Source organism: Mchenga conophoros, linkage group LG15, assembly GCF_057382185.1.
Source record: "Mchenga conophoros isolate Kocher_MC1m ecotype Shallow Benthic linkage group LG15, M_conophoros_male_GT1.1, whole genome shotgun sequence".
Classification (NCBI taxonomy): Eukaryota; Metazoa; Chordata; class Actinopteri; order Cichliformes; family Cichlidae; genus Mchenga; species Mchenga conophoros.
This window is the reverse complement of record NC_140540.1, coordinates 30,550,372-30,575,946: the sequence shown is the minus strand read 5'-3', so window position 1 is coordinate 30,575,946 and position 25,575 is coordinate 30,550,372. Positions and strand designations below refer to the sequence as shown.

The following is a 25,575-nucleotide window of genomic DNA, read 5'->3' as shown; positions in this document are numbered from 1 at the left end:
TCACCTCGAGCCAATCTGAACGCGAAGCCATATCTTGGGATTTGTGATTGGTCAGAAACCTATCAATTATAATAGAAGGCGGGTCTTCCGTCATGAAACTTTTCCGCCTGCATGTAGCTTTCCTCTGGAAATACATACTAATTATATATATATATATAAACAGCAACATCAACATTACATGACATCTGGATTTAAGTTTACGAAGGCCAGTATGACAGTTGACGGCATGTTCGTGTAAAAGTCCTTTTCTGATAAGTTTTCTTCTGTTCACGACGATTACGTAACTTTTTTTCTAACACAAGCCATTGTGTTTACTTATCACATTAATTTTTCGTATGTACGCTCTCTCTTTTTTAAGCTGTATAATTTGTTTTTTTCACTTAATGGTACTATAATACTGATATTAAACTGCGAATATCAGATATAAACCACTTAAATGAGAATATGACCAAGTTGTTAAATTGGATTGAACTAAACTGGACTGCGCAGGTATTCGTTTTAGCAAAAGAGTGTACTTATAGAAGGAAAACAGGTGAAAGAACTCCCAAAGGATATTACATATCTACTGTATGTGTTACAGGACTTGTCTCATCTCATTGTGTTCCGGGCAGTGGGAACTCACACATACAATTGTCACCCAATAGAATGACAGTAATTAAGTATGAATCACATACATATGACATGACGTCACTCATCTACATATACAGGTGTGTGTGCATGTCAAAAACCTATCGATTATTATAGAAGGCAAGGGTCTTCCATCATGATGTTTTGTTTTTTCATAACCTTTATTTATGGAAGACATTTCATATGTTTACCACTAACTGCACTAAACAATTTTCTTGTTTTTCTTTTTTTGGCTGACTGTAGTTCACAAAAGTAAAAAATGAATCTAAATCTCTAAAGAAAACTGTGTCTTAAAAAGAGATGCAGCGACCTACTTAAACCCTTAGATGCTTATCAGAAAAAACATCAGCTAAAATAACAGTTAAGAAGTTGGAAAACTAATATTATCCCCCGAAAAAACAACCCCAGAAACACCCAGGATGTTTGCACATATCCTTAAGTTACACATAGCACTTGATATCTTTAAACAATTTGTAATAGGTCCCATACCCTTCGGATCACATTGAGTTTGGTGGGAAGTGGTCACTCTAACTATATTAAATGAATACACTGCATATGTACACAGTTGTTCAGCTTTTGCAATACCATTATTATTATGACCATTAAATAATGATAATAATAATAATAATAATAATAATAATAATAATAACAATAACAATAATAATAATAATAATAATAATGATGATGATGATGATCCAGATAACGAGGATCCGTTTAGCTCATTTATTTATTCATCTTACGTGACGTTAAAAAAAGGTAACCTCAAACCACCGACGGCCGCATTTTTGAAGAGCTTTCATGAGTACGCAAAGTGCAACGAACAGCAGCGAGAAACGCGGGTTGTAGTTTGCCATAGCTTGCCTGACAACGCGGCAAACTGCGGCGCCTGCTCATAAGAACTACCATACCCAGCGAGCCACGCGCGCCAATTAGAAACGTCAACGAGCCAGTGAACATTAAGCGGAGCAGACCAAAATCCCAAACAAGGAAATGGTGGGGGAATAAAACGACCAGATTATTTAATTAATGCATGTTATAATTAATATTTTATTTTATTGTAAATTAAGGCGTATTTATGGGTTAAAATGGATTACGACTTCAAAACAAAGCTGGCGGCGGAGAGAGAGAGAGTAGAAGATCTGTTCGAATATGAAGGTTGCAAAGTGGGTCGAGGCACCTACGGGCACGTTTATAAAGCTAAGCGCAAAGACGGGTAAGATAACCGTGAACGTTATTGTGTATGCTGACATAAAACTGACCGCGGGATGCATTTTGTGAACACACGCCTCGGTTATGTGCTGAACGGGGCGTTCGATTTGAAGCTCCCCGAAGCGATAGCCCGTGTCTCTGTGTTTTTGTTTTCATGTAACGCACTCACTCACCAACGGTCCCCCCCACCACCTCCGTCCCCAACCTCAGAGCTCCCCCCTTTCCTCCTCCTCCTCCTCCCCAACACCCCCAAACAACAATGTAAAGCCGCGGTGCTGTTTATTTTCTGACAAGTGTCCTGTCGGCGGTCGCAGCAAAGGTAGCTTCTATCGTATTCTATCGTCACTTCGCGCAATAGTGACACCTGAGCGGCTTTTCTTGGCCCCGTTTTCAGCATCGTGGAGTGCCAAACTTTTTTTCTCCCTCTTTCTGACACACATTGTTTTCTCTCTGCCATTTGCTGCTTACACTTACTGACAAGCATATGACAGCGTGTGACCACGATGTATATATCAGCAACAGAAAGCAGGACAGATATGTTCTCACATTTCTGCTCTGCTGTGCCAACGGTGTCAATGTTCCTTATGCAAACTGGCAAAATCCCAGTCCAAAAAAGTGGCAGAATCTGGCCAGTGCGCTTCGTATTTGAATACTACAAGTTTCATTTGTACGATAGCCAAAAGGTTAATCACTCTGATCTAAAAATTACATTCAAGAAAAGCAGCGTTAACCAAGGGCACAGTGCATTAAGAGCTGATTTTGCTGCCCCCGTCTTCCAAATGCTTTGTCATAAAGTTTTCTCGAAATCTGAGATGGAGAAACTAATTTTAAGCATTAGATGAACTTATTATACAGATGGCCCAATTTGACTTCTTCCCATGTATTACTCGTTTTAGAATAGAATAGAGTAGAATGCCTTTATTGTCACCATACAGTTGTACAGTGAGATAAAGAGCATGTATAAAAATGTACAAATATACAATCCGGTGTAAGAAGAAAAAAGTAAATATGTAAATAAATTGTTTTTTCCAGTCATGGCAGATGGCTGTCTCTCCTTGAGCCTGGTTCTGGTTTCTTCCTGTTAAAAGGGAGTTTTTCCCCCCACTTTTTGCTCAAAGGGGGTCATTTGATTTTTGGGTATTTTTTCTATATTACTGTGGGGTCTTTAATCTTACAATATAAAACATCTTGGGGTGACTGATGTTGTGATTTGGCGCTATATACATAAAATGGAATGGAATGGAATTGTCAGTGTTGTTATAGCAAAGCTAAACACTGTTTTATTACCAGTAGGAACAGTATCACTCCAATTAGATCCAACCTAAAAGGAGTGTCACAGGGAACAGCTAGCTTTTCCAGATTTATAATAGCCATTATCAAGTCAATATTCATAACTGGTTAAGAATACACATAAAACAGTTGTTTTTTGTTCATGTTTGTATAGCTATGGTTATAAAATGTCTGCACCTCCATGCACTTGTATTTTAAATATATTTTGTATTTTTCCAAAGAGATTAAAAAACATGAAATAAAGTTAAAGCTTTATTAGCTTTATTTCTTTCAACGTTTTGTCTGTATTGCTGTGATAATGCTAATGTGGCCATAACCTCTATAGACAACTCAAATAATACAATTATTATTAACATTTTAAAATCTTTGTAATAGAATCAAATTAAAATTTACCCAAGCTGTTAAAGAAGGCCTTTTCTTCTTCACGTACTTTGAGAATTGATGTATTAAAAACTTTTACAATCACTCAGTGTCTTTAAAATCTGAAACAGTTTAGGTTTGTAGATCAGTCAGTTAGACTGTTTCTTCCTCACTGTGTTTGTTAATATTGCAATATTGTAACTTTATCAGCAGTGTAGATATGTTGGATTTAAACAAAGTGAGCCTAAAAGCAATGTTAAGCTACTTGACTCTAGTTTAGCCAATAGTTCGATGGAGTAACATAAAGTAGACAATTAACCACTGGTATTGCTTTAGTTAGTGGGCCGAGTTCATGTAAAACTAAGGGGGCATTAGTGCTTTCCAAACTATAAACTCAATAATAAATTCTTTCATCTTTAATAAAATGATCAGTGTTGCTGCTTTGTCAGGTGTAACAATTAAGTTTAACATCCAGACATCCATGAAAACAGAATTTATTACATTTAACGGAGTTAGAAGTTAGCAGAAAGTTAGCTTGCTAGTTTCCACGTAAACATGATATAGCATGTTCTGAATGAGAGATTTCTGAAAAAAATAAAACTTACAGCTCTGCCATCACTTCCAACATAAATGAAGACAAAACTAAACAGCAGTGACTTTTGTAGGGTTAGTGAAGTTGGGCTAGCTGGTAATGATGTGCTACGCAATCGCTAGCAACACAGCTATGTTAGCATTATGTAAATACAGTGAAGCTGGAGGATGGATGCTAACTTTTTTCCACCTAATAGCATCCTGCCAAACAATCGCATGGCAGGATGCTATAAACAGACCAAACTTCAGTCAGGAGAACAACTGCGATAATCCATCCACAATATGAGGTTAGTCATTAATATACTGCAACAACATGGGAATAGAGCAGCTGCGAGAGAATTCCGCACTAATGAATCAATGGTACGGAAGTGGAGGAAGCAAGAAGAATGAGTTGAGTAAAATTTGACGGTTTAGTTTTGCTTAATGCGCCTTATAATCCGGTGCGCCTTATGTATGAAAACAGACACGTTCATCGACAGTGTGCTTTATAATCCAGTCCGCCATAAGGTCTGAAAAATAAATGTATCCAGGCCCAAGACGGGAACTTAAAATACTGAATGTGGTCGTTGTTTCTGTTCTTGACAGAGCTGTCGTCATTCAGAAATTTGACAGACAGTTGGATTTGACCCTCAGAGGATGAAAGGCCCTGAGAATAAAGAGCGTTATAAATTCCCAGAAATGTGAACCTGTTAATGCTTAGCAAAGCCTCCTTTTCCCAGTACCCAAAATGTTACTCATGACTTACCCCAGTTTTGCAGCAGAATTTAAAGTAATGGATAATTTTCATTGTTTGCTGCTTTCTCAACTTAAGAAAGCTTAAGGAGCCTAAGGGGCCTTGTTGTCATGTGAAAATGCTGTGTCTTGGAAGTATAAAGATCCAGTTTTGCTTTTTTTTACAAGTGGAACACGTCCCACCAACAGCTCAGTGTGTCTTAATAACTACATTATAGATAGTTATATCAGTGATGGATGCATGTTTTTACAGTGCCATAAAGTTAGTCCTGGAAGGAATTCATGGTGCATGTATGGGTCAGGAAGTCATTGAAATTTCTTTTAACCGTGACTGTTGGATAAAGAGCATAAAAAGCAAAGTTTTGTTCATTTCTTTATAGCTATTTTTAGTGCTTTATCTGTCTTGCTTCTGGTCAGCTCCTGTGAGTTGTACCAGTGGGTTCATTACAAGTATCCTGTATGGCTTTTGAGAACAGACCACTAGTTGGTACAATCTGTTGTGGGTGTACTGTGACAATGTTCTATGAAATCACAGCAGTTCAGGTCCAAAGAAACCTTTGTTCAGACATTACCAGTGCTGATTTTCTCTGACTTGTGTATGTGTGTATTTTAAGGGTGTTATTATCTGCTAAGAGCCAGTCACCAGGGCACCAGACCGCAGCTCCAAATTTTGAGGAAGACGTGAACCGTAGAGACATTATGGCAGAGGCAGACGGAGCTGGCTCACGCACACCATCACAAGATCTGTGCGCTGGCCTGAAGGGGCCTGAGCAGATAAGCCAACACTCGCCCTGTGGGTGTTGTGGGGCAATGTATCGCCGATTTGAAAAGGATTGATAGTCAGTGGTGTGTCTCCTCAGAGTGCTCTGGGCCTGCTTCATAGAAACCAAAAGAACAATCACTTCAGGGATTGTTATGAATATAATAAAATATTACAGTTTGCATATTCTCAAAAAAGTCATTAAAAATAGAATGTAGTGATTTTTCAGATCACATTGAATTCAGAATCCAGCATAGAATTATGATATTTACACGGAGACATTTTGCTCTTTCATGAAGAAAATGTTCATTTTTAATTTGATGGATGTGTCTCACAAAATTACTGTATGGGCCAAGGAGCTCCAGAGATCACTGTCTGTGAACATAGTCCGCCGTGCAATCTAGACATACAGGTTAAAGGTCTGTCATACAAAAATGTATCCATATGTGAACATGGTGCAGAAATGCAAATAATAGTGAGTGTAAAACTGTGACTCTTTCTTTGACTGTCTACGGTAGATCTGACAGTGCCTGTTTGGGCTGTGAATAACTGATATTTATTGAAGTTACTGCTGATGTGCCACATGGCTTAAACCCTCCTGCTTTGGAGATGATGCATATACTGTATGGATATATGCGCATATATTTAAGACACTCAGAAAAAAGACAACGACCAACTTGGAGAAACAACCACAACACCGACCAGTTACCATGGATAACACTGAGTAGGGTGTCTCATTAGTAACGTCTAGCAGGCAGATCATGAGGGACACACCCAAGTTTTGTTTTGTTTTTTTAAACTCTCGATCAAACGTTTTTTAGAATTAAATTTTTTTGTCAAATTGCCAAATACACTCGATAGTTACAGTTACTTTTGCTTATCAAGTCAACACAAATGTTTCAGTTAGGACAGAAAAAAGCATGTGGAATAATTTAGCTAACAGGGGTGGGGTTACAAAAAACTATACAGCATAGTATTGCAATATTTTGTATGGCAATAATCTATTAAATAGGGATGCCAAATATCAGTGTTATGAATGAATTAAAATACTCGGGGAGTACTTCAAAGAAGAGGTTTCATCTCACGCACAACCATCCAATTTAATGTAAGTTTGTTTGACTAACGTTACGTTACATTAAATTGGCTCAACTGAAAAACCATCAGACACTGGACACAGTTATTCAGAGCAAGCCAATGGCTCAGTCACACACATGCTAGAACAAAAATGGTGGCTTTTTTCACAATGTGATAACGCACTTGTCATTGTTGAAAGATACAACAAAATTTCATTTGGTGACCAGCAACCAATGGTAATGGTTTTCCAAAGCTTGAGTTTGTTGCACCTTTACCGCCACTTTTGAATAGATTGTGACATTGACAGTTTTTTGAAGTCATAATTTGCACTTTAAATGTCGATAATGTTATTAATAAGGTTACAAATAACAATAGTCTTGTATTGTGAGTGAAGTGTTGTAATAATATTGTATTTTGGGATATCTGGTAATTCTCACCTCTATTAGCAAACATTCATAATTAGTACTGCAAGCATGGAGGGCACTATGGGCACTACATAGACTACAGAAGACGCACACAGTAGAAATAAACACTATATATGTTAATAGTGTAATGTGTTTAAGTGGGGCTTCCTTAATCTATAAAACAGTGAACCTGTTTCATAATCACTTTCATCTTCTGACATAAAATTGAAATTTCAAGCATATAGATTTGGGTTTACAGTGTTTGGATCCATCTTTATATGTCAAGCTCTGTAAGTTTGTCCTGGTTTGCATTACGGAGTGGATAAACTGTTTTATTGAGTAAATTGATTATATTAATGTGCAATTTTTTTTATAGACTAAAGGATTAAATGTTTGAGCTGTTTTGAGCATCTGTGCAGCTTAATTAGTATTAGAGATGTGTGCCTGAGAGCTCCAGTTAATCCGTGACCATCTCCAATGCAAATTAGGCTGAAAAGTGTTTGATATTACCACCATGAGGACCTCTTTGATCTGTGCAGGCTGCTCACTGAATGAAGTTGTTATTGGACACTGTCCACTGAGTGTGTTTACATTTTAATCATGCCTCTTTGCTTATTGTAAACAGACTTATGAATCCTTTTAGCCCTTATTTTCTCCACTGCTCTGTGTTCAGGCTGGGCTTCCTTAACCGGAACTCTGCTTATCTCAAATAATCAATATTGGTCTGCTGAAAGTGCTCGGCCCTGCGGGCTCACATTTCACTTATTAACTGATTTTCATGCTCAAATTTGATGCACAACGGCAAATGACTACCTTGCAAAAAGAGGAAAATTGCCAACTGAGAGCTTTGGAAGTGTCAGTGTGTAGTTTGAGTTTTCGTCCCTGCATCAAGGGGAATTTCACTGGGGGCACTTATCCAGACCTAGGGAGCACTCCTGCAGGGAACTAATGGATCTTTGCTGCCAAAAGCTATCACTAATAACATGGATTCCTCTATGGCAGTTGTGGAACTTGAACCACAGGATGTTTTTTATGCCCTCTGCTGTCCTCATCCTCCTTGCAAAACACCTCCTTTACTAATCAAACCCTCAAAAAGCCTTTTTGTTGGCCATCTTCTAATATTCTTCATTTTCTCTTTTTCTCACCACAGGAAAGATGAGAAGGAGTATGCACTGAAACAAATAGAAGGCACTGGAATATCAATGTCTGCCTGCAGGGAAATTGCTGTAAGTTACCGTTTTCATTACTAAGGCCTTACATGACCATGTTGTTCTCAGGCTCTTCAACCTCTTAACACCCACTAAGTCATTGCTTAGTATAAATGTTATGTCAAGGATATTTTTGTTTTAGCTACTTGCTAAATAGGCTAATTTTCAGAAACTAGAAGATGTTACATTTCGCATGGAGTTCAATACATTCATTTTGGCAACACGATTGTTATGCCAAGACTGTGTCCGTTTGGTCTACCTTACAATATAAAATGCCTTGAGGCGACTGTTGTTGTGATTTGGCGCTATATAAATAAAATTGAATTGGTTAATCCAAACAGACGTCCATTTTTATCATAGACGAAACTTGTGAAAAACCCTAACCCTAAATGGGTTGCCAGCGACCTGGTAGATGTCGAGATGACTTCATTTGCTGCAGAGATAAACATCAGCAAATATCACAAAACCCTGTGAAGACTTACCCAATATTTTCAAGCAGACTCTTTAGTCTGGATGTTTCTTTTAGCATTATATATAGAATAGTATCAAGATGAGGATTTTAAGTGATTGCTTTGAAGTTCCTAAAGGGAGAACAGAGAACTGGTAACCATTTTGGTCAGAAGATAGAGAGATACATGCTCCTTTGTAGTTTTGATTCTAGTTCCCTACAAACAACAGGTACAGTCTGCTACTAAAACACAGAGTAAAGTTAGTAAAAGGTCAACCCGCGGCTGCTAAAATTAAAATGAATGTAGCGTTGTTTTGCTTCATGTCTGTTGAATGAAACTTGGCAGAGATGCAGCTCAGTATATTCAGAACAGATTCATTATAATCAGAATCGCTGACAGATTTAGTAAATTTTAAAAAGGTCAAAGAAATAAAGTAAAATAAAGTATTTGTCACGGTCTGGAGGGCAGACCGTGGGGGATGTAGGAGAAAGGACCCAAAACGCAGACTTAATGGAATGAACAGTGGGTTTATTTACAGTGAGGTAATTGTACACCACACATTAAATCTCCAAAAGTGCTCCCTCGACTCCCGTGACGTGTCTTCTCCCAAGTGCTGGTATCCCGTGCTCTCTGCCCCTGTGCCTTCACACACCCCGTGTGTCTTGCAGTCCTGTGTTCCGCTGTCCTCCTGGGGAAAAACACAGACACAGCCGTTATGGCACCAACTCCGGCAGGCATACACTTTAACAACACTAGAAACACTGACATGGAGTCTAACTCAACGATCCTGCGCCGGAGGAAGCTCCATCGCTCTGTTAAGTAGCTCCCCCGACGATCCTGATCAGAAGCAGGTGTGTGGTAAGCTAGGCGTGACCAGCAGCTGGCAGGGCCACACCCATCAGGCCTGCAGGTGGCTGTCCTTCATCCTCCAGCCTCACACACACACACACACACACACACACCAGCATGGAACACAAGAGCACAGTGCAGCAAACATACATCCAATACACTAATAACAATAAAGGTCCACACTGTTCACGAACCCCGAGTCCCCGGCACCGGGTCCGTGACAGTATTTTATCTGAAAAGTCTCCTGAGTTGTTCTAATCCATACAGCCCAAAGATGGTCATATTGATCATTTCGTTTTGAAGCTGTTAATGAACTGGGGCATGTTTTTCAAGTAGAAAGGAAACGTAATAGAATATAGTTCAAGTGGGTAAGTGATGACATTGATGCTAGCACTGGCACTGTTTCCACAAATGTACTGCTTGCACACATAAAACCATGAGAAGCATTTTCTCTTCTCATAAAGAATGTTTTTAACACTTCATTAGATCTATTTAACAGTGGTTTTCACCCTTTTACTTGTGAAGTAAACTTAAAATGGCAAAGTTTCAGTAGATAAAGTATCGTATTATATTTAACGGGTCAGACTGATGCTGTAACTACCTGTGGTTTGTACACCTTAATATATCTTGTACAATTTAAAAAGGTGCAGAATTGATTAATTTAAGTTTTTATCGACTTGATTTTCTACAGCTTACTCAAGGATTTTTATTCTTATCTTATTTTCTCCTCACTGCCATGCCACTGATAAAGAGGCCATGTGCAGAATAATATTTTACTGAATATAATAAATGCTTTTTTATCCCTCAGCAGTAAAAGGTTGATGGGTTATTGTGGTCACCCTGCGGCAGTTTGTGAATGTGATAACTCAAGATTGAAGCAACATAGACGTTTCAAATTTATACCATAGGTGTATCTACTCTCCACCACATGATCACCACGATCATGATCAAGGCTGCAATAGAAAAACATCAGTGTTGCCTGTAAGAAGTAAAAAGAAAACAACTTGTACCTTCTTATCAAAAATTTTCTAACTCATTGTCAGATTCTCTTCCCCCCATCATGTGAGCAATATGGGCGTGCCACTCTCTCAGTCTTAAAAAGAAGCTGCAGTGTACATTTACTGAATGACAAAACAATGTCACTTGGATAGTTTACAATATTTCTGCATAAAGCTTCACACAATAGACGTGTTTATTTATTTTTATAATCACTTTGTAAGATTCGGTAGCCAGCTGTCACGTTTGACTCTGTCAGGTGAGTAGAGGGGACGTCGTGTTGGTTGAGTGCATGTCAGTATGTCACTTAGCAAGTCCTGCCGATAGACACAGAATGTGGCCAGACAGGCTGGTGAGCTGTTATGTAAAGGTCTCTGGTTTCATGTATAACATGGTCAGCTGGAGGCGAGCTGAGCACTGTATATTGTAAACACAGTAAATGACTCTGCACCTGCATATCCATCAGTAATGACCAAACTCAGTGTAGTTTCCATGCCCCTTTGCCACCCAGTAACATTTAAACTCACTCAACAACGTGTTGCATGTTCTCAGTTCCTCTTTTTGCCTGTGATGTTCTGGGTAGTGTGTACATTTTTTACAAAGAAAACTGATATAACACTACACTAAATGAAAGTGAGATTTCTACTAAGACATGTCGACTGTACATAAAAGATCAAAAAGTCCACTTGATTTAAATAACGTGCAGTATTATTACACTGAGCTTTTATTTAAAAAAAAAAAAAAAAAAAGCTTGGACACGCAGCAAAGGGCTGCGGGGTGGATTCGAACCCAGGACAGCAGCTTTCAGCCGTATAGTATGTGGTTTTCACTCTTTGGCGTGGGGATTTTGTAGACCTTGGTTCCACTGCATTTTACTCATCTGTCAACATAGAACAGGTTTTACTGTATATCTACTGGATATACAGTCTTCTGAAAAAATAGAGTGAGATTATTTTAAAAATGAATGGTTCTTTTTCCCAGATGCGTGTCACGGGTTCCCGGGGCAAGCCGTGTGAATTTAACAAAGGACCCAAGATGCGGATATGCAGTGAAGTGAGAGGGCTTTATTGACACAGAACCCGAGTGACAACAAACAAAAGGAGAGTGTGGCGAAAAACCGAACTTAGACATAAACTACACTGGGAAAACTAAAACCTAAACAACAAACCTGAACACGAGAGAAAGCAACTTGCAGGGAGAATTCACAATAAACAAGAACACAGAATATTATAAAGAAACGCAAAACATTGAGTCGTCAGACTCAGGACCATGACAATGCGCTTGCTCTTAGTTTTTCAAGGTAGTTAGCAGATGGTCTCTGCCCTATACTGTGTTCCTAGACTATTTAAAAGTAGAATGGGAGGTAGAGCTTTCAGCTTTCTGGCCCCTCTTCTGTGGAACCAGCTTCCAGTTTGTATTCAGTACACTGGAACCCTCTCTACTTTTAAGATTTGGCCTAGAACTTTCTTCTTTGATTAAGTATATAGTTACGGTTGGATCAGATGACCCTGAATCCTCCTTTAGTATTTTGGAGAACTTCCTGCGTTAATTAGCCTCTGTCAGATTTTTGATATACAGTAAAACATCTCTGGCTACATGAATGTGTTGAAGCAGTGAGTGTCAAAAATTTGCTGTACTGGCATTACTCCACAATGTCACCTGTGCAAGTTAAAGTAGTTACTAATCTTTGTCATTTTGGAAACTGCTGTAGAGCTTTTATATAGAACTTAAACCCTCTCATACTGGTTTAAGGATTATGGTGCCATCCTGGTGTCATCTTCCTGGCACTGGCACTGATTTTTTAGAAAAAAAGACAGAAGGACAGCCATGCAACAGATATGAAAAAGAAAAAGTACCTAGAAAAAGTAAAATAAGTTTTTTTTTTAGGTGATCTAGCGGTAGCTGTCTATTGATGACTGTCTGCAGCTTTGGTTGGTTGTCGGTGGGTTGGATATGTAGAGGTCTGTGACCTAAATCCTACTGTGGAGGCTTCTCTTTCTGTGTCCTCAACTATTTATCAGTTTTTTATCATTTATTTGCCCTATATGTATTGTCCTCTTCAGTAGTAAAAACTGCTTTTAAAAATATTCTTTCTTAAATATACCTCTAAAAATACCCCTAAAATATATTTTAGGTGTTCCAACCAGCAATGAAGAATTTTTGGTCCTTTGCTAACCTTAACATCTGTAGAACATTAGAAGTGATCAAGAAACCTGACCACCATTATCAGTCCAGTACCCTTAAACCCCTGTAGAGGAGGAGATCTATTAGAATTAGAAATTTTCATATGCTCAATTTGACTATATATATATTTCCAAATCATAATTATTGCACGTGGGTGTATGAATTTTCCAGCTGCGGACATGGCCTCAGATTTGGAGGTACTGATTCTCTTTCATACTCAGCTGCGAACCGCTACAGTGCGAGCTGGAGGCCGTCACCCGATGAAGCCAACAGAACCATATAATTTGCAAAAAGCAGAGATGAGATTCTGAGCCCACCCGAGTGGAAGCCTTTCGCCACTCGGCTACGCCTAGAAATTCTGTCCATAAAAATTACGAACAGAATCGCTGACAAAGGGCAGCCCTGGCAGAGCCCATTTCCCACTGGGAACAAGTCCGACTTGTTGCTGGCTGTGCAGACCAAGCTCTTGCAACGGTTGTATAAGGATTGAATGGCCTGTAGCAATGGGCCAAACATCCCACACGCCCAAAGCACTTCCCGCAGGACACTTCGAGGGACACGGTTGAATACCTTCTCCAAGTCGAAAACACATGTAGACTGGTTGGGCAAACTCCCAGGTACCCTCGAGAGGATAAAGAGCTGGTCCAGTGTTCCACAACCGTGACGGAAACCGTATTGTTACTCCTGTATCTGAGGGTCTACTAACAGATGGACTCTGGGAGGCTGAGCCATAAATTAAACTTAAATTATCACACATGTAATTTGTCATTTTGAAAAATTTGAAGCACATACAATTTTGTAAAATTATGGACTGAATATGGTGAACTGTGGTTTTTGGGGACTATTGATGGAAGAAAAAGAAGACCTGTTCAAGAGACAGCCTTCAGCACGGCACAGAAACATGCAATATTTGAGGCTATGGTGATCTTGTTCCTTACTGTTTGAGTTCTGTATGTGTAAGTGGTTTACTGGCAATCTGGTGGATGATAAAAAATTAAGACCTACTTATTTTAAGACTGCACAAGCTCTCTTTGTAGAGCAGGTCCCAGTTCTGATTTTACATTTTCAGGGTCCCTTGTTTTTTTAGATAGTTTGGTTATGCAAAAGCCAGTTGTATTTCTCTCTGTCTGTCCTCTCACAGCTTGTCAGTTTCTGCCTTTCAGCAGGTGTCAGATTGCATGCCTGCTGAACAATCTCTCTTTCTGGTCCTGATTGTAGTTTTGTGCTAAACAGGGTGTGGAGCAGTGCGTCACATCCTTGGAATAGTCAAATTGCGATTTTGATGCGTAGTGATGATTGATGAGTCACACCTCTCTGGTCAACAATTCACATTGACGTGCGTGAAACGAGTCTTGTTAGAAATTTGGTTGGACCATTCTTTTTACTTGCAGAACTGGCTGCTCACGGAGATCTGACTGGGTGTCATGTTTCATTCACAAGTGGAGCTTAGTGGGTTAAAAGGATACAGTTGTGTTGCTTTGTCTTTCAAGCTTTGGAAGAACAATCATCCCTTTCATAATTACTCCTCCTCTGATGATAAAATTGCTCTGTTTTTGATATCTGGAAAATTAAAAATAGGATATATCCTTTTGTCACAGCATTCTTTTCCAGAATAATCAGATCAGACCATAACAGTCTCTGTCTCCTGGGGCGAAATATTGCTAGGCTGCCTTTGCTTTTCTTACAGTTGTAATGATTAATTTTAACGAGTAATTATTTTCCAACATTTTCTACAATAGTTCTGTGCTGCAGTGAACAGTTTTGGAAAACTGAACGTTAGGGTTTTGAAAGAGTTCAATAGCGTGGACTATGAAACTTGGCTGGTTGTTTGTTCAGTGGATTTAAACCATTACAAGTATTATGCAAATGATCTGTGTGTTTTGCACTTGTACTTCAGATCTCTTTAATTCGAGGGGAGAAATCTTTAAAGTGATTAAAGGGGCGATCAGACAAAAACTGACACAGTGTCTTTGGGTGGTTAGTTTAAGAATGTTGTCTTTGGAATGGGTATAATAGGCATTCTGTTATTTTTAGCTCATCTGGCCAAATACCAATGAGCTTATGCTATAGACACACTTTCATTCTTTTACCTGTCGTCTCTCTGTCGGTTAATCCACTATTCAAACGCATTGCTACTCCTCCTTAAACATTGGTTATCATTTTGGGAAACTTGCACACAGTGACCAACTAATGGGTTGTACTCCAATCTACTTTTAACATTTAACTTTTTAATCAAATATTAATTATTGCATTTTTAGAATGTGAGGGTCTTTTGTCAAAGCAAAGTTGTTTGTCAATGCCAGAGTAACTGCTGTATTGAGGCTATACTTGCCATATATTGATGCATGGTTAATTTTGTTGTGACGGGCCTTTTTCTTTAAATCCAAACCACATAGAATAAACACTCACTGGAGAGTACAGAGTTCTCAAATGGGACATGAACCATTGTCCACTGTCCAGAAATATTATTTTTTGTAATTTGTTTGAACATTGTGTAGCTCTCTAAACACAACTTTTCACAATTCAGTAAAATGTCAGTGAAGAAGAGCCTTCTCCTTATTGAAACAACAGCTTGGTTACCATACAGATGTCTGGTAGGCCTTTGATCAATGGAAAATCACTGAGTGGGTAAATACAAAAAGTCTTTGTTCAAACCAAATTTAGATGGTCATCCAATTTTGGTGAACCTATGTAAATTGTAGCCTCAGTTTCCTGTTCTTAGCTGACAGGAGTGAAACCAGTGTGGCTCCCTAATTGTATAGTCCATCTGCTTCAAGTGCTGTTTGTCATTCCGAGATACTCTTCCACATACCTCAGTTGTAACAAATGGTTATTTGAGTTACTGTTCCCAGCTTATCAGTTTGAAGTAGTCTGGCTGTTCTCTGATCTCTGGCATAAACTGCTGCTCAGGGGATTGTCACGGTCCTGGGTCATTTGGACCCAGCATTTTCAGTTTTTACATTCCTTTGTATTATGGTTTTTATTCTGATCCTTTTGTTATGCTTTGTTTATTAGTATTATTCTATGTTCTTTGTGAGGGGTTAGTTCTTGGGTTGTGTCTTGTGTCTAGTATAGGTTCACTTCAGTGTCAAGTCTGTGTCTGTTTCTTGTTTCCTGTTTTATTGTGAAAGGCTGTGCCTCATGTCAGTGTGTCTAGCTTTGCTCCCCGTGTCTCATTAGCCCAAACCCTCTCAGTTGTGTCTCCCTCCTGTTTCTCATTCCTTGATGACTCCCTCAGTGTATCTAAGCCCAGTGTGTCCTTGTGTCAGTGTCGCGTCGTTAATGTCTGCTCACCCTCAGTCTATGCTCTGTGTTTTGGTCCCTGATCATCTGCCTGTTAGTTTATACTTTCCCAGTATAGTTTGTCCCCTGTTCAATCTGCAACCTGCAAAAGCTGTTTACTTTGAGTTCAACTTCGCCTAACTGAATCCTGCTTTTTGGGTCCTTCCTCCCTGCCTGCCGGTACACAGCCATGACAGAACAACGCGACCATTACCTGGACCCAGCGGATTCATCCCGGGAGTGTGATCTGTCCCGCATCCACAGCCTGGTCAAGTGGATTTCCCACACTAAGGACGCTAAGGCAATGGCAGTTGGGATTAACGCTATCGAAGCGATCCTGGAGGGAAATCCTCATCTGCGTCCACTAAAGGGATTTATGGGCTTGACGGACCAGCTGCACGAAGCCCAGGAGGTGCTACAAGCTTTTGCCCGCTCCCGGTATTCTGTCCCAAAGCCCCCACAGCAGCAGCAGCGGTGCACGGAGCTTTCCACTACACACCGGCGACTGCCATTTGAGAGGGGAATCTCAATACGGCTGCCACGGAATTCCTCCTCGTGCCATTCTGAGCCTAGCTCACCGGCCTCCTTCCTGGCAGCAATATGGTCAGAGGAGGAGGAGCAAGCCTTCATCGCTCCACCATCACCAGTTTCCTCCGTCACCTCTGTTCCCTCATCAGGGAGGAAACGTCGTTCACCCCGCTGGCACCCCCTAACTCAGCCAGATTCTGGGACTTCTGAGCAGCCGGCTGGGGTGAGTGACAAAAACGCGTCCTCTATCCCATCCGAGGGGGGCGGTTTCATCTTAGGAGACACAAATAACTCTGTTCATGCTCTTGTAGAGTCTAGAACTAAAACAAATAAACTGACGAGTAACTCAGTGACTAAAAATTCAATTAAAAAACTGTGCTTGTTGCTGCCAAGCTTGCATTTCCAGAGACTACTGAGCTAGTGCAGCCCACTCCTCTCTCCGCTGGCAGCTTAGCTGAGCTGCCTCTGCCTCCTGTTTCTGCTTGGAGCCCAGGCAAACTCAGCCAGCCTGCAAAATACTGTTGTTTATCTGTTCACTCAGAACAGAAGCTTCTGAGACAGGCTGTTTCCTCTAAGCTCTTCCAGCCACCATGCTTCAGAGACTCAGGAGGACCTACGCCATCCCTATCTTCACTTAGACCTCAACCACCACCAGCCACTCAGCCATTCCCCACCACTATGCAGGGAGAAAATCTCATTCCTACCCAGGGTGTTTTCCATAACATAGCTGTCTTAGGGGCAGTTAGCCACTCCAGGGCCTCACCAGAGGCTAGGTCTCAGTCCCCAGCAGACTCTGGACCCCTGGAGATTGAGCAGCTCCCTAAGAACTGCTCCGTGCCAGCGCTGCCTGGGCAGAGCCAGTGCCCAGTGCAGCTTCAGTTACAGGTGTCCCTGCCAGAGGTGTTTGCGCCTGCTGGTTCTGTGTTGTCCCTGCCAGAGGCCCCCGTGCCTGCTGGTTCTGCTCTGTGTTTGCCAGAGGCCCGTGCGCCTGCTGGTTCTGTGTTGTCCCTGCCAGAGGCCCCCGTGCCTGCTGGTTCAGCCCTGTGTGTGCCAGGGACCCTGGTGCCCGCTGGTTCTGTGACTGTTTTCGCTGGGGGGCCCGAGGAGCCCGTCCAGCAACCTTCCTCGTCAGCTGGGGGGCCCGAGGAGCCCGTCCAGCCACCAGCTGCTCCACCACCTGCAACATCCACGCCTGCAGCAGCAGTTTCATCCACGCCTGCAGCAGCAGTTTCATCCACGCCTGCAGCAGCAGTTTCATCCACGCCTGCAGCAGCAGTTTCATCAGCTTCAGCCTCGCCTGGCCCAGCCTCCGCATCAGCCTCACCTGCATCAGCTTCAGCTTTGCCTGGTGCAGCCTCTGCTTCAGCTTCTGTCTCTACCTCATCTGGCCCAGCCTCTGCCTCGCCTGGTGCTGCGGGGGCCACGCCGTCCTCAGGTCCCCAACTGCCACCTCAGTGTTGCCGGCCACTTTCCAGGCCTTTGGTCGGACGTCATCAGCGTAGAGGGCGGCACCCTGAACGAGGCCGTCGCTGCCACAGCCTTTGGCGTGGCCGGTCTCCGGACCTGCGCTGCCACCGCCGCCACTGCCTTCCACGTGGCCGGCCTCCGGACCTGTTCTGTCACCTTCGCCACTGCCTTCTGCATGGCCACTCCCCGGATTTGATCCACCGGTGCCTCTACCGTTGCCGTCCGCGCGGTCGGCCCCCAGAATTGTTTCATCGTCGCCGCCGCTGCCGTCCGCATGGTCCGCCCCCTGAACTTTCTTGTGGATTCGTGATGGATCTGGTTCTGTGTTGAACTGTTTTCTTGTTTATGAAATGCTCTGGACTCATGCTCCTTGTTTTCTTCCCTCACGCTCAATTTGAACTTAAGCAGCTCTTCTTCATTATGTCCACATGCACCGAGCTGCTGCAATGGGATGATTAGATAGTTGTGTTAACTACCAGTTGAAGAGGCATACCTAATAAATTGGCTGGTGAGTGTCTATTTTTCCAACAGAATTCTCTTAACAGTTTTTGTTTAACTTTGTGTACATCATACCAATCATTTTTCCATCTTTGCATTTTTTGCTCTGTAATACAACAACATTGACAATACTTTTTACCAGGCAGTAGACTTAAAGTTCAAAGGGTATAATAGGAAGTATAACAGAAATGATTGCTTGGCTGTTAGTTCTCTAGCTGTTTGTGTCTGCAAAAGGGTATAATCAAGGGTTTAGTGGGGAGGTTCCTCTGCTTAACACTAAACAGTGGGAAAAACATTAAGAGCACAGTGAAACTCAATCAGCAGCATTGTTGTATGGAGCGTAGTGTCACATTCACTCTGTACAGAAGTGAGTGTAGCTCTTTCTTGAATTCTCTGGCATTCAAGTACCCCAAAAGTATACAAACCTGTCAATTATCGTTTTCTACACTTATGTTAATGTTATTAAATTGTTAGTATGTCAGAAGGTTCACAGAATAATGCTAATGCACACAGTTTCTGTTTGTTATCAAGCCTTTTTTAAGCCATGCAACAAAATGTATTGAAACAACCTTCTTACCAGAAGATTTATATTGAGTTGTCCACAAGTTTGATCAGATCTTATGTATTTATTTTTTGTGGTTATCTGAATAATAGTGCAGTCATATGGTCTAACGTAGGTAGATGTTAGACTGTAGACTGTAAGTAGTAGGATGTAAGTTACATTTATTTCTCAGCAGGACAAGCCTCACATCACTTGTCTACTAAATGTTGCACCATAAATTTGTCTTGCTTAAAATATTTGAGAGTTTCCCAGCAGAACAAAGGGGTCTTTGTGGCTTCCAACCCACCACCTCGCTTGGTTTAGCAAACGGTGCACTTCATTAACTAGCACGCTGCATGAAGTTGAATTGAGACAGGAAGGGAGGAGAGAGCTTGGCTTAGCTGCAAAATGTTTTTGGTTTTGGAGCAATAATGAGCATGATCTTTTTGGTCTTTTCATGTCGATGTAAAGTTTTGGATTGGATTGTTTCGACTGGTTGAATTTATCCTCAGAAAAATATTATACAGTTAGGTTTGCTTCGTTTGAAATCCACTGTGACATTTTAGCTCATTTGTAAATCAGATTAAAAATATTCTCTATTGTAAAGTTTATATAGCTAGAGTGAAACATCTTACAGCTGTTCGTGCTCTCTGTGCTATGATAGCAGCTGGTGTGCTTCTGTTGCTGTGTGGTATAAACGGTATACAGTACAGCCTCTGTCAATTCAAAGGTTTTACAGATCATGACATTATTAAAATTAGGTACCTATAACCTCAGATGAACAACTGAACGTGGCAGATTACATGGTGTAATTTTGTGTTTAACAAAAATTCTTCCCTGGTAAGTCTGCTGCCCCAGTGACCTGCCCCAGATAAGTGGAAGGAAATGGATAGATGGACAGAAATTAAGACAAAATGCAGAAGTAGAACACCCTTACTGCTTCCACAGGAATTAAGAAAATAAAAGCAACCATGTTCTGTTAATCAAATGCACTTGATTAACTGAATCTCCGCATGAGCGCCTATATAAAAGCAGAAGTTTTAGCAGTTTGCAGTTTTGGAGAATTCAGGTGTGTGCTAATACGATTGGAAGCAGGAAAGACAGACATGATGCAGCTGTTGTTGTGCATCATTCTTGGAAGCATTATAAAGCCATTCCCAAACAACAGGAAGTCCATCATTCTGCACTGAGAAAGATCATTCACACATCAAAAACACTCAAGACAATTACCAATCTTCTCAAAAGTAGTCATCCCAGAAAAGTCACCCGAGTGCTGGACTGTGCAAAGCTCATGAAACGGCAATAATTGGTGGTATTTGTCATGTGTAATATATGTTTTGTTGTTCATCACAGGTTCTGTTTATTTTGGTAAGAACTAGAGCCGGTTTTATTATGTCCTAATGTTACAGAGGGTGAATTTACTTACCATTACCGTACAAAGGAACTGAATTAATTGACTGTACATATAGGATCCAACTTTGCCAGTTTGGATTGGATCGATATCCGATTCAGTTATTAGTTTAGAACTTCCCTTACTTCCCCTGGAGTAGTAGAGCAGGGCGATATGGCCAAAAATATTTATCACGATATATATTTGAAAATTTGCGATAACGATAGAACTGACGATATAATTGATGCGAGACAAAATACAACTCCACAACATTACTAGCGCAAAAAGACAACCTTCCATTTATTTTCACTTAAACAAGAAGCTGGTTTTTATGTACATTGAAGCTTTATAAAAATGTAACAGTGCAAATGCAAATTCCTTGCTGAAAGTTTAACCAAAAGGCATTTCCAGTAGAAATGGGCTGACATATCCTGAGCATAACCATGTATAATATCCACTGAAGTTAAAAAGAGGTGCTTTGCAACATTAAACTGCAGTGTGCAGTACGTGTTTTTCGGACCATAAGGTGCACGGGATTATAAGGCACATTAAGCGAAACAAAGCAGTCACATAAATCAAACTTTATTAAACTCATTCTTCTTGCTTCCTCCACTTCTGTACCATTGATTCATTAATGTTGAATTCTCTGGCAGCTGCTCTATTCCCATGTTGTTGCAGTATATTAATGACTAACCTCGTATTGTAGATGGATTATCTCAGTTGTTCTCCTGACTGAAGTTTGGTCCGTTTACAGCATCCTGCCATGCGATTGCATTTGTCTCCAACTATCAGGAACCTTCACGTTAACTTTTATAAGTGGAAAAGTGTTAGTGTTCATCCTCCAGCTTCACCGTTTATGTTATGCTAACATAGCTGTGTCGCTAGCGATTACGTCGCACATCATTATATACCAGCTAGCCCAACTTCAGTAACCCTACAAACGTCACTGCTGTTTAGTTTCCTGTCTTCATTTATGTTGGAAGTGATAGCAGAGCTGTACGTTTGATTTTTTTCAGAAATCTCTCAGTCAGAACATGCTATATCATGCTTAGGTAACTAGCGAAACTAGCGAGCTAACTTCCGCTAGCTTCCTGCTAACTTCTAACTCTGTTAAATGTAATAAATTTTGTTTTAATGGATGCCTGGAAGTTAAACTTCATAGTTACACCTGGTAAAGCAGCAATGCTGATCGTTTTATTAAAGATGAAAGAATTTAGACAGTTTTTAACGCTCAGTGATGCTGCAGTGTTCGTTTGACTTGAAGTATACGGAGTTTAGGACCCAGATTACTCCCAGATTTAAGAGCATCTTAGTCCGACAAATACGACAATAACGACGGCCGCTTCCATGTTCTGCAAAAAAATGTGCTTTCCCGTGTATCTGACGGACAAACCCCAAACCAGTTCCACATCACTGAAGTTGCACCATTTTTACAAACCAATTCTGGTTCATCTGTTTCACTCAACAATCGGCCATGTGCGTATGAAAACAAAGGCACTGCGCATGCGCGTTTTACTCATATTCTATCGCGATATTTCATTTTCCTATCGTTGCCTAACATTATACCGGTATTACCGTGAACGGTATAATATGGCCCAGCCCTATGGAGTAGGACATAAAGTTTCTTATTTATATACTGTTAGTTTAATTGTAAACACTTTCTGAGCTAATGCTGGAAGGGGCATACTGTCACAGCTAGCTAATCCACATGAGATAACGAGTACATGTTAACTAACAACATTGACAGTGTTTATAATGAAGAGAAATGTTTATAGCCTAAATGCTATAAGATTAATAAAACTATATGTTCTTGCTAAGAAATAAAATGCTTGCATCAGAAAGAAACATCAGATAAAGATCAGCTCCATCGTGAAGAAACAATATTTACTAAATAAATAAATACGTTCTCCTAAGAAACCGGTTCTACAGTCTGGCCTTTTGTCTCAGAGACTGTTTCCGGATATGTCCACTACTTATCATGAATGCCAAGTCTGCTTTCTGTTTCTATTCTGGATGGTGAGGTGAAAGTCAAAAATAATCCACTTAGGTGATGATGAAAACCTTCAGGAAATCAATATTTGAAGGAGTAAGCACAGCAGGTTCTGATGTAGATCAAGAAAGTGAAACCTGCAATTTTTAGTCCATGCTGGTTCTTTTCCTTAAGCGTCGAGTTCCTACACTCAGCTCTACACAGGCCGCAGGTTGCATAACATGGCACTAAGGTTCTACAGCTTTAAACCTGTGTGACATAAACAGTCTGTGTTTAGATAATGCTTGGGCAACCTGGGTAAATCTGCTGGTTGGCTGTCAGAGATGATCTCGCCTGTGTACGTTGAATTCAATACGGTGGGGTTTATGGACGGAGGGAGTGCAGGTAGAATGAAAAACAGGAACTTCTCTTTTTGCATGCAGCAGTGAACTCCAGACTGTCGGCTGCTGTGTTTGTTTTATTATTGAGAGAACCATTCTCTTATCACGCATTCTCTTGACTGTGCATAACAGGGTTGGGTCAGGTTTGGTTTTGAACTGTTTGAACAATATTATAATGCAAAACTACTAGAAATGTCTCACTGAGAAATTTATATCTAATTAATATTTTAAGCATTATTTTAAGAACAAGTTGGCAGTTCTTGATGTATTTTTTCTGACATTTCATTTTGTGATGTCAGTTAGGTGAACGTAATAAACTACTCGCTAACTACAGAATATGGAGTGTAATACAAAAGTTTTGTCTTGCGTCAAAAAATATATGAAACTGAATCTAAACTGTATCTGATGTTTTAGGTTGTATTTGCCTAACAAATAGTGGCAGGTTCTTATTTTTATATTTTGGAGGCATAATTTTTGGGGGGTGGGCAGATGTATTTACTTAAATCATTGCTGAGAATCAGGAACACGTGGATTGTAAGCAGGCAAGCTTTAACCAATCCAGCCGTTTAGGTCAAATTATAGAAACCATTGCAGAGTCGGTGAGAACCCTACAGGTAAAGGGTGCAAAAAACCTCTGCAAAAAATTTAAGTTCCTGTTCCATTTTTTTTTCTTAAAAAACACTGTTGAAACAAAGTGTTTTGCCAATGTTAGGCATTAGGTACACTGTAAAATCTAATTACCGTAGTTCCCAGAACTCAAAATTAAGGAAACTCGTTGCCTCAAAAAAACTAAGTAAAGCTTACTTAAGATGACAATTTGTGGTAACCTGAATATGATTAAAAATAATTAACAACACTTTTTGTAATGATGTTAAAATGAGCCCAACTTTTATTTTCAAACACAACAAAGTATAACAGCCAACATACTGGGCACTGTTCTGCTGAACAACCATCAATTATATTGCCATCACTGTTATAATCTTACAATGAAAGTCTCAGATGTAATTATTCTGAAAATAAGTTTAGGCCTACCTCAAGTTTGTTTTGTACTTACATTACTTATATGATCAAAATAAAATATATTTATTGTTCTGTCACAAATGCAGTCTCTAATTTAAACAACACATTTGTTTTGCATTCCAACACATGAGCTGGAATGTTGTATTATTTTAAGGATGGCTTGTTTCCAGTCGAGGCATTACTTCCTGAATGACTATCATGGATCGAGGCGATCCAAATGTAAGTGCAGAAGAAAGTCTTTAACTTCCCTTAAGTACAGTGGCAGTGGATGTGGGTTGGCTTAGCAAAGTCGTACTAAAACATTTGACAGATTTTCGAGCGCCGTGTACCACATAAAATCGTTTCCAGGTCAGTAAACACAACCAGAATTCATACATAAGGCACACAGGATTATAAGGGGCACTGTCGATTTTCAGAAAAATCAAAGGATTGATTTTAAGTGTGCTGTATTTTCCAAACAACACGGTAATAACGACGGCACGCTAGCATGCTCTACCAAAAATAGTGCTTTGTTGTGTATCTGACGGACGAAAGCTAAACCAGCTCCACACCACTGAAGTTGCAGCATTTTTACAAACCAATTCTGGTTCATCCGTTTCATTCAACGATCTGCTTTCGCTCTTCTCATTCTGCGTCGCCGCCATGTGCGTATGTAAACATAGGCACTGCGCATGCGTGTTTTACCCATATTCTATCGCGATATTTCATTTTCCTATTGTTGCCCAAAATTACACCGGTATTACCGTGAATGGTATGATAGAGATTGACAGACCACATGACTTTCGCGCATTGCATGCCGGGAACTCGTGGCAAAACAATCCAAGTACCGCATCAAATGCAAGCATTTGCAGCACCGCAAAACGTTCATTCTCCGGTTCCAATACCTTCTTGGTTTTTCTTTGCCCCCCAAAAAAGGTATGTACAAAACGAAGGAGAACAATGCCGGACCGTACAAAGACAGACTCGATGAAAAGGCAAAGAAAAGATACGAGGAAAAAAATCAAAGGAGTGAAAGGGTCAGACCCTTACGAGCACACAGAGGGACAAAATACGTTAGCGTGCTGCCCAACTTTCAGCACGCTCATATTTATAATTATACGGTTCTTGGAGTGAGTGCATACACTCATGAAGTTTAGTAACTTCAGGTCACTGCAACAAGCCCAGGTACAGTTTACCGACGGATGGGTACAGGACCTTGAAATGCTCCGTGTAGAACGAAAGACCATCATACAAACAAAGGTAAGTTTACCAGTCTTACAAATCGTCTTCATAAATACTAGGGGTGCAACGATACACAAAATTCACGGTTCGGTTCGATACTTTGGTGTCACGGTTCGATATTTTTTCGATACAAAAATGTTCATGCCTTTTTAATTTGTCATTTATTAAAATTATAAATATATATTTTAACTCAAAAGTACAGTTTTTAAATTTAACCCTAACCCTTGTGCGTGTTTTTTATTTTGACAGCGAATACGCACCTGCGGACCACTTATGTGCAGCCCTGGTTATTTAGCTCGTCATATTGCAGCCACAGAAATTCTTTTGTCCATGAAACCATAAAGCTGCACTTTCTTTTTGCCTTATAGTCTGATTTGTCATAACTTCTCCGTTTTGTGGTAAGCTTTTCTTTGGCTGTCACTTCTTCACCCTGACCTGTCTTATTTGGCTCAGCAGAACTAAAATATATATCTGTCTGTGAAGGTTCTCAGTCATCCAGGTCATCGTAGTCAAATATATATCCTG

General features: G+C 40.4%; 1 protein-coding gene across 1 annotated transcript in view; it reads left to right on the top strand.

Moving 5' to 3' along the window:
- The first annotated feature begins 1,577 nt into the window (after nucleotides 1-1,577).
- Nucleotides 1,578-25,575, top strand: part of cdk19 (cyclin dependent kinase 19) — a 73,234-nt gene continuing 49,236 nt past the window's right edge. The window contains exons 1-2 of the mRNA XM_085246764.1: nucleotides 1,578-1,840; nucleotides 8,198-8,273. Coding sequence (XP_085102890.1) covers nucleotides 1,713-1,840; nucleotides 8,198-8,273 — 204 coding nt within the window. The 5' untranslated portion in view covers nucleotides 1,578-1,712. The remainder of the gene's footprint in view (nucleotides 1,841-8,197; nucleotides 8,274-25,575) is intronic.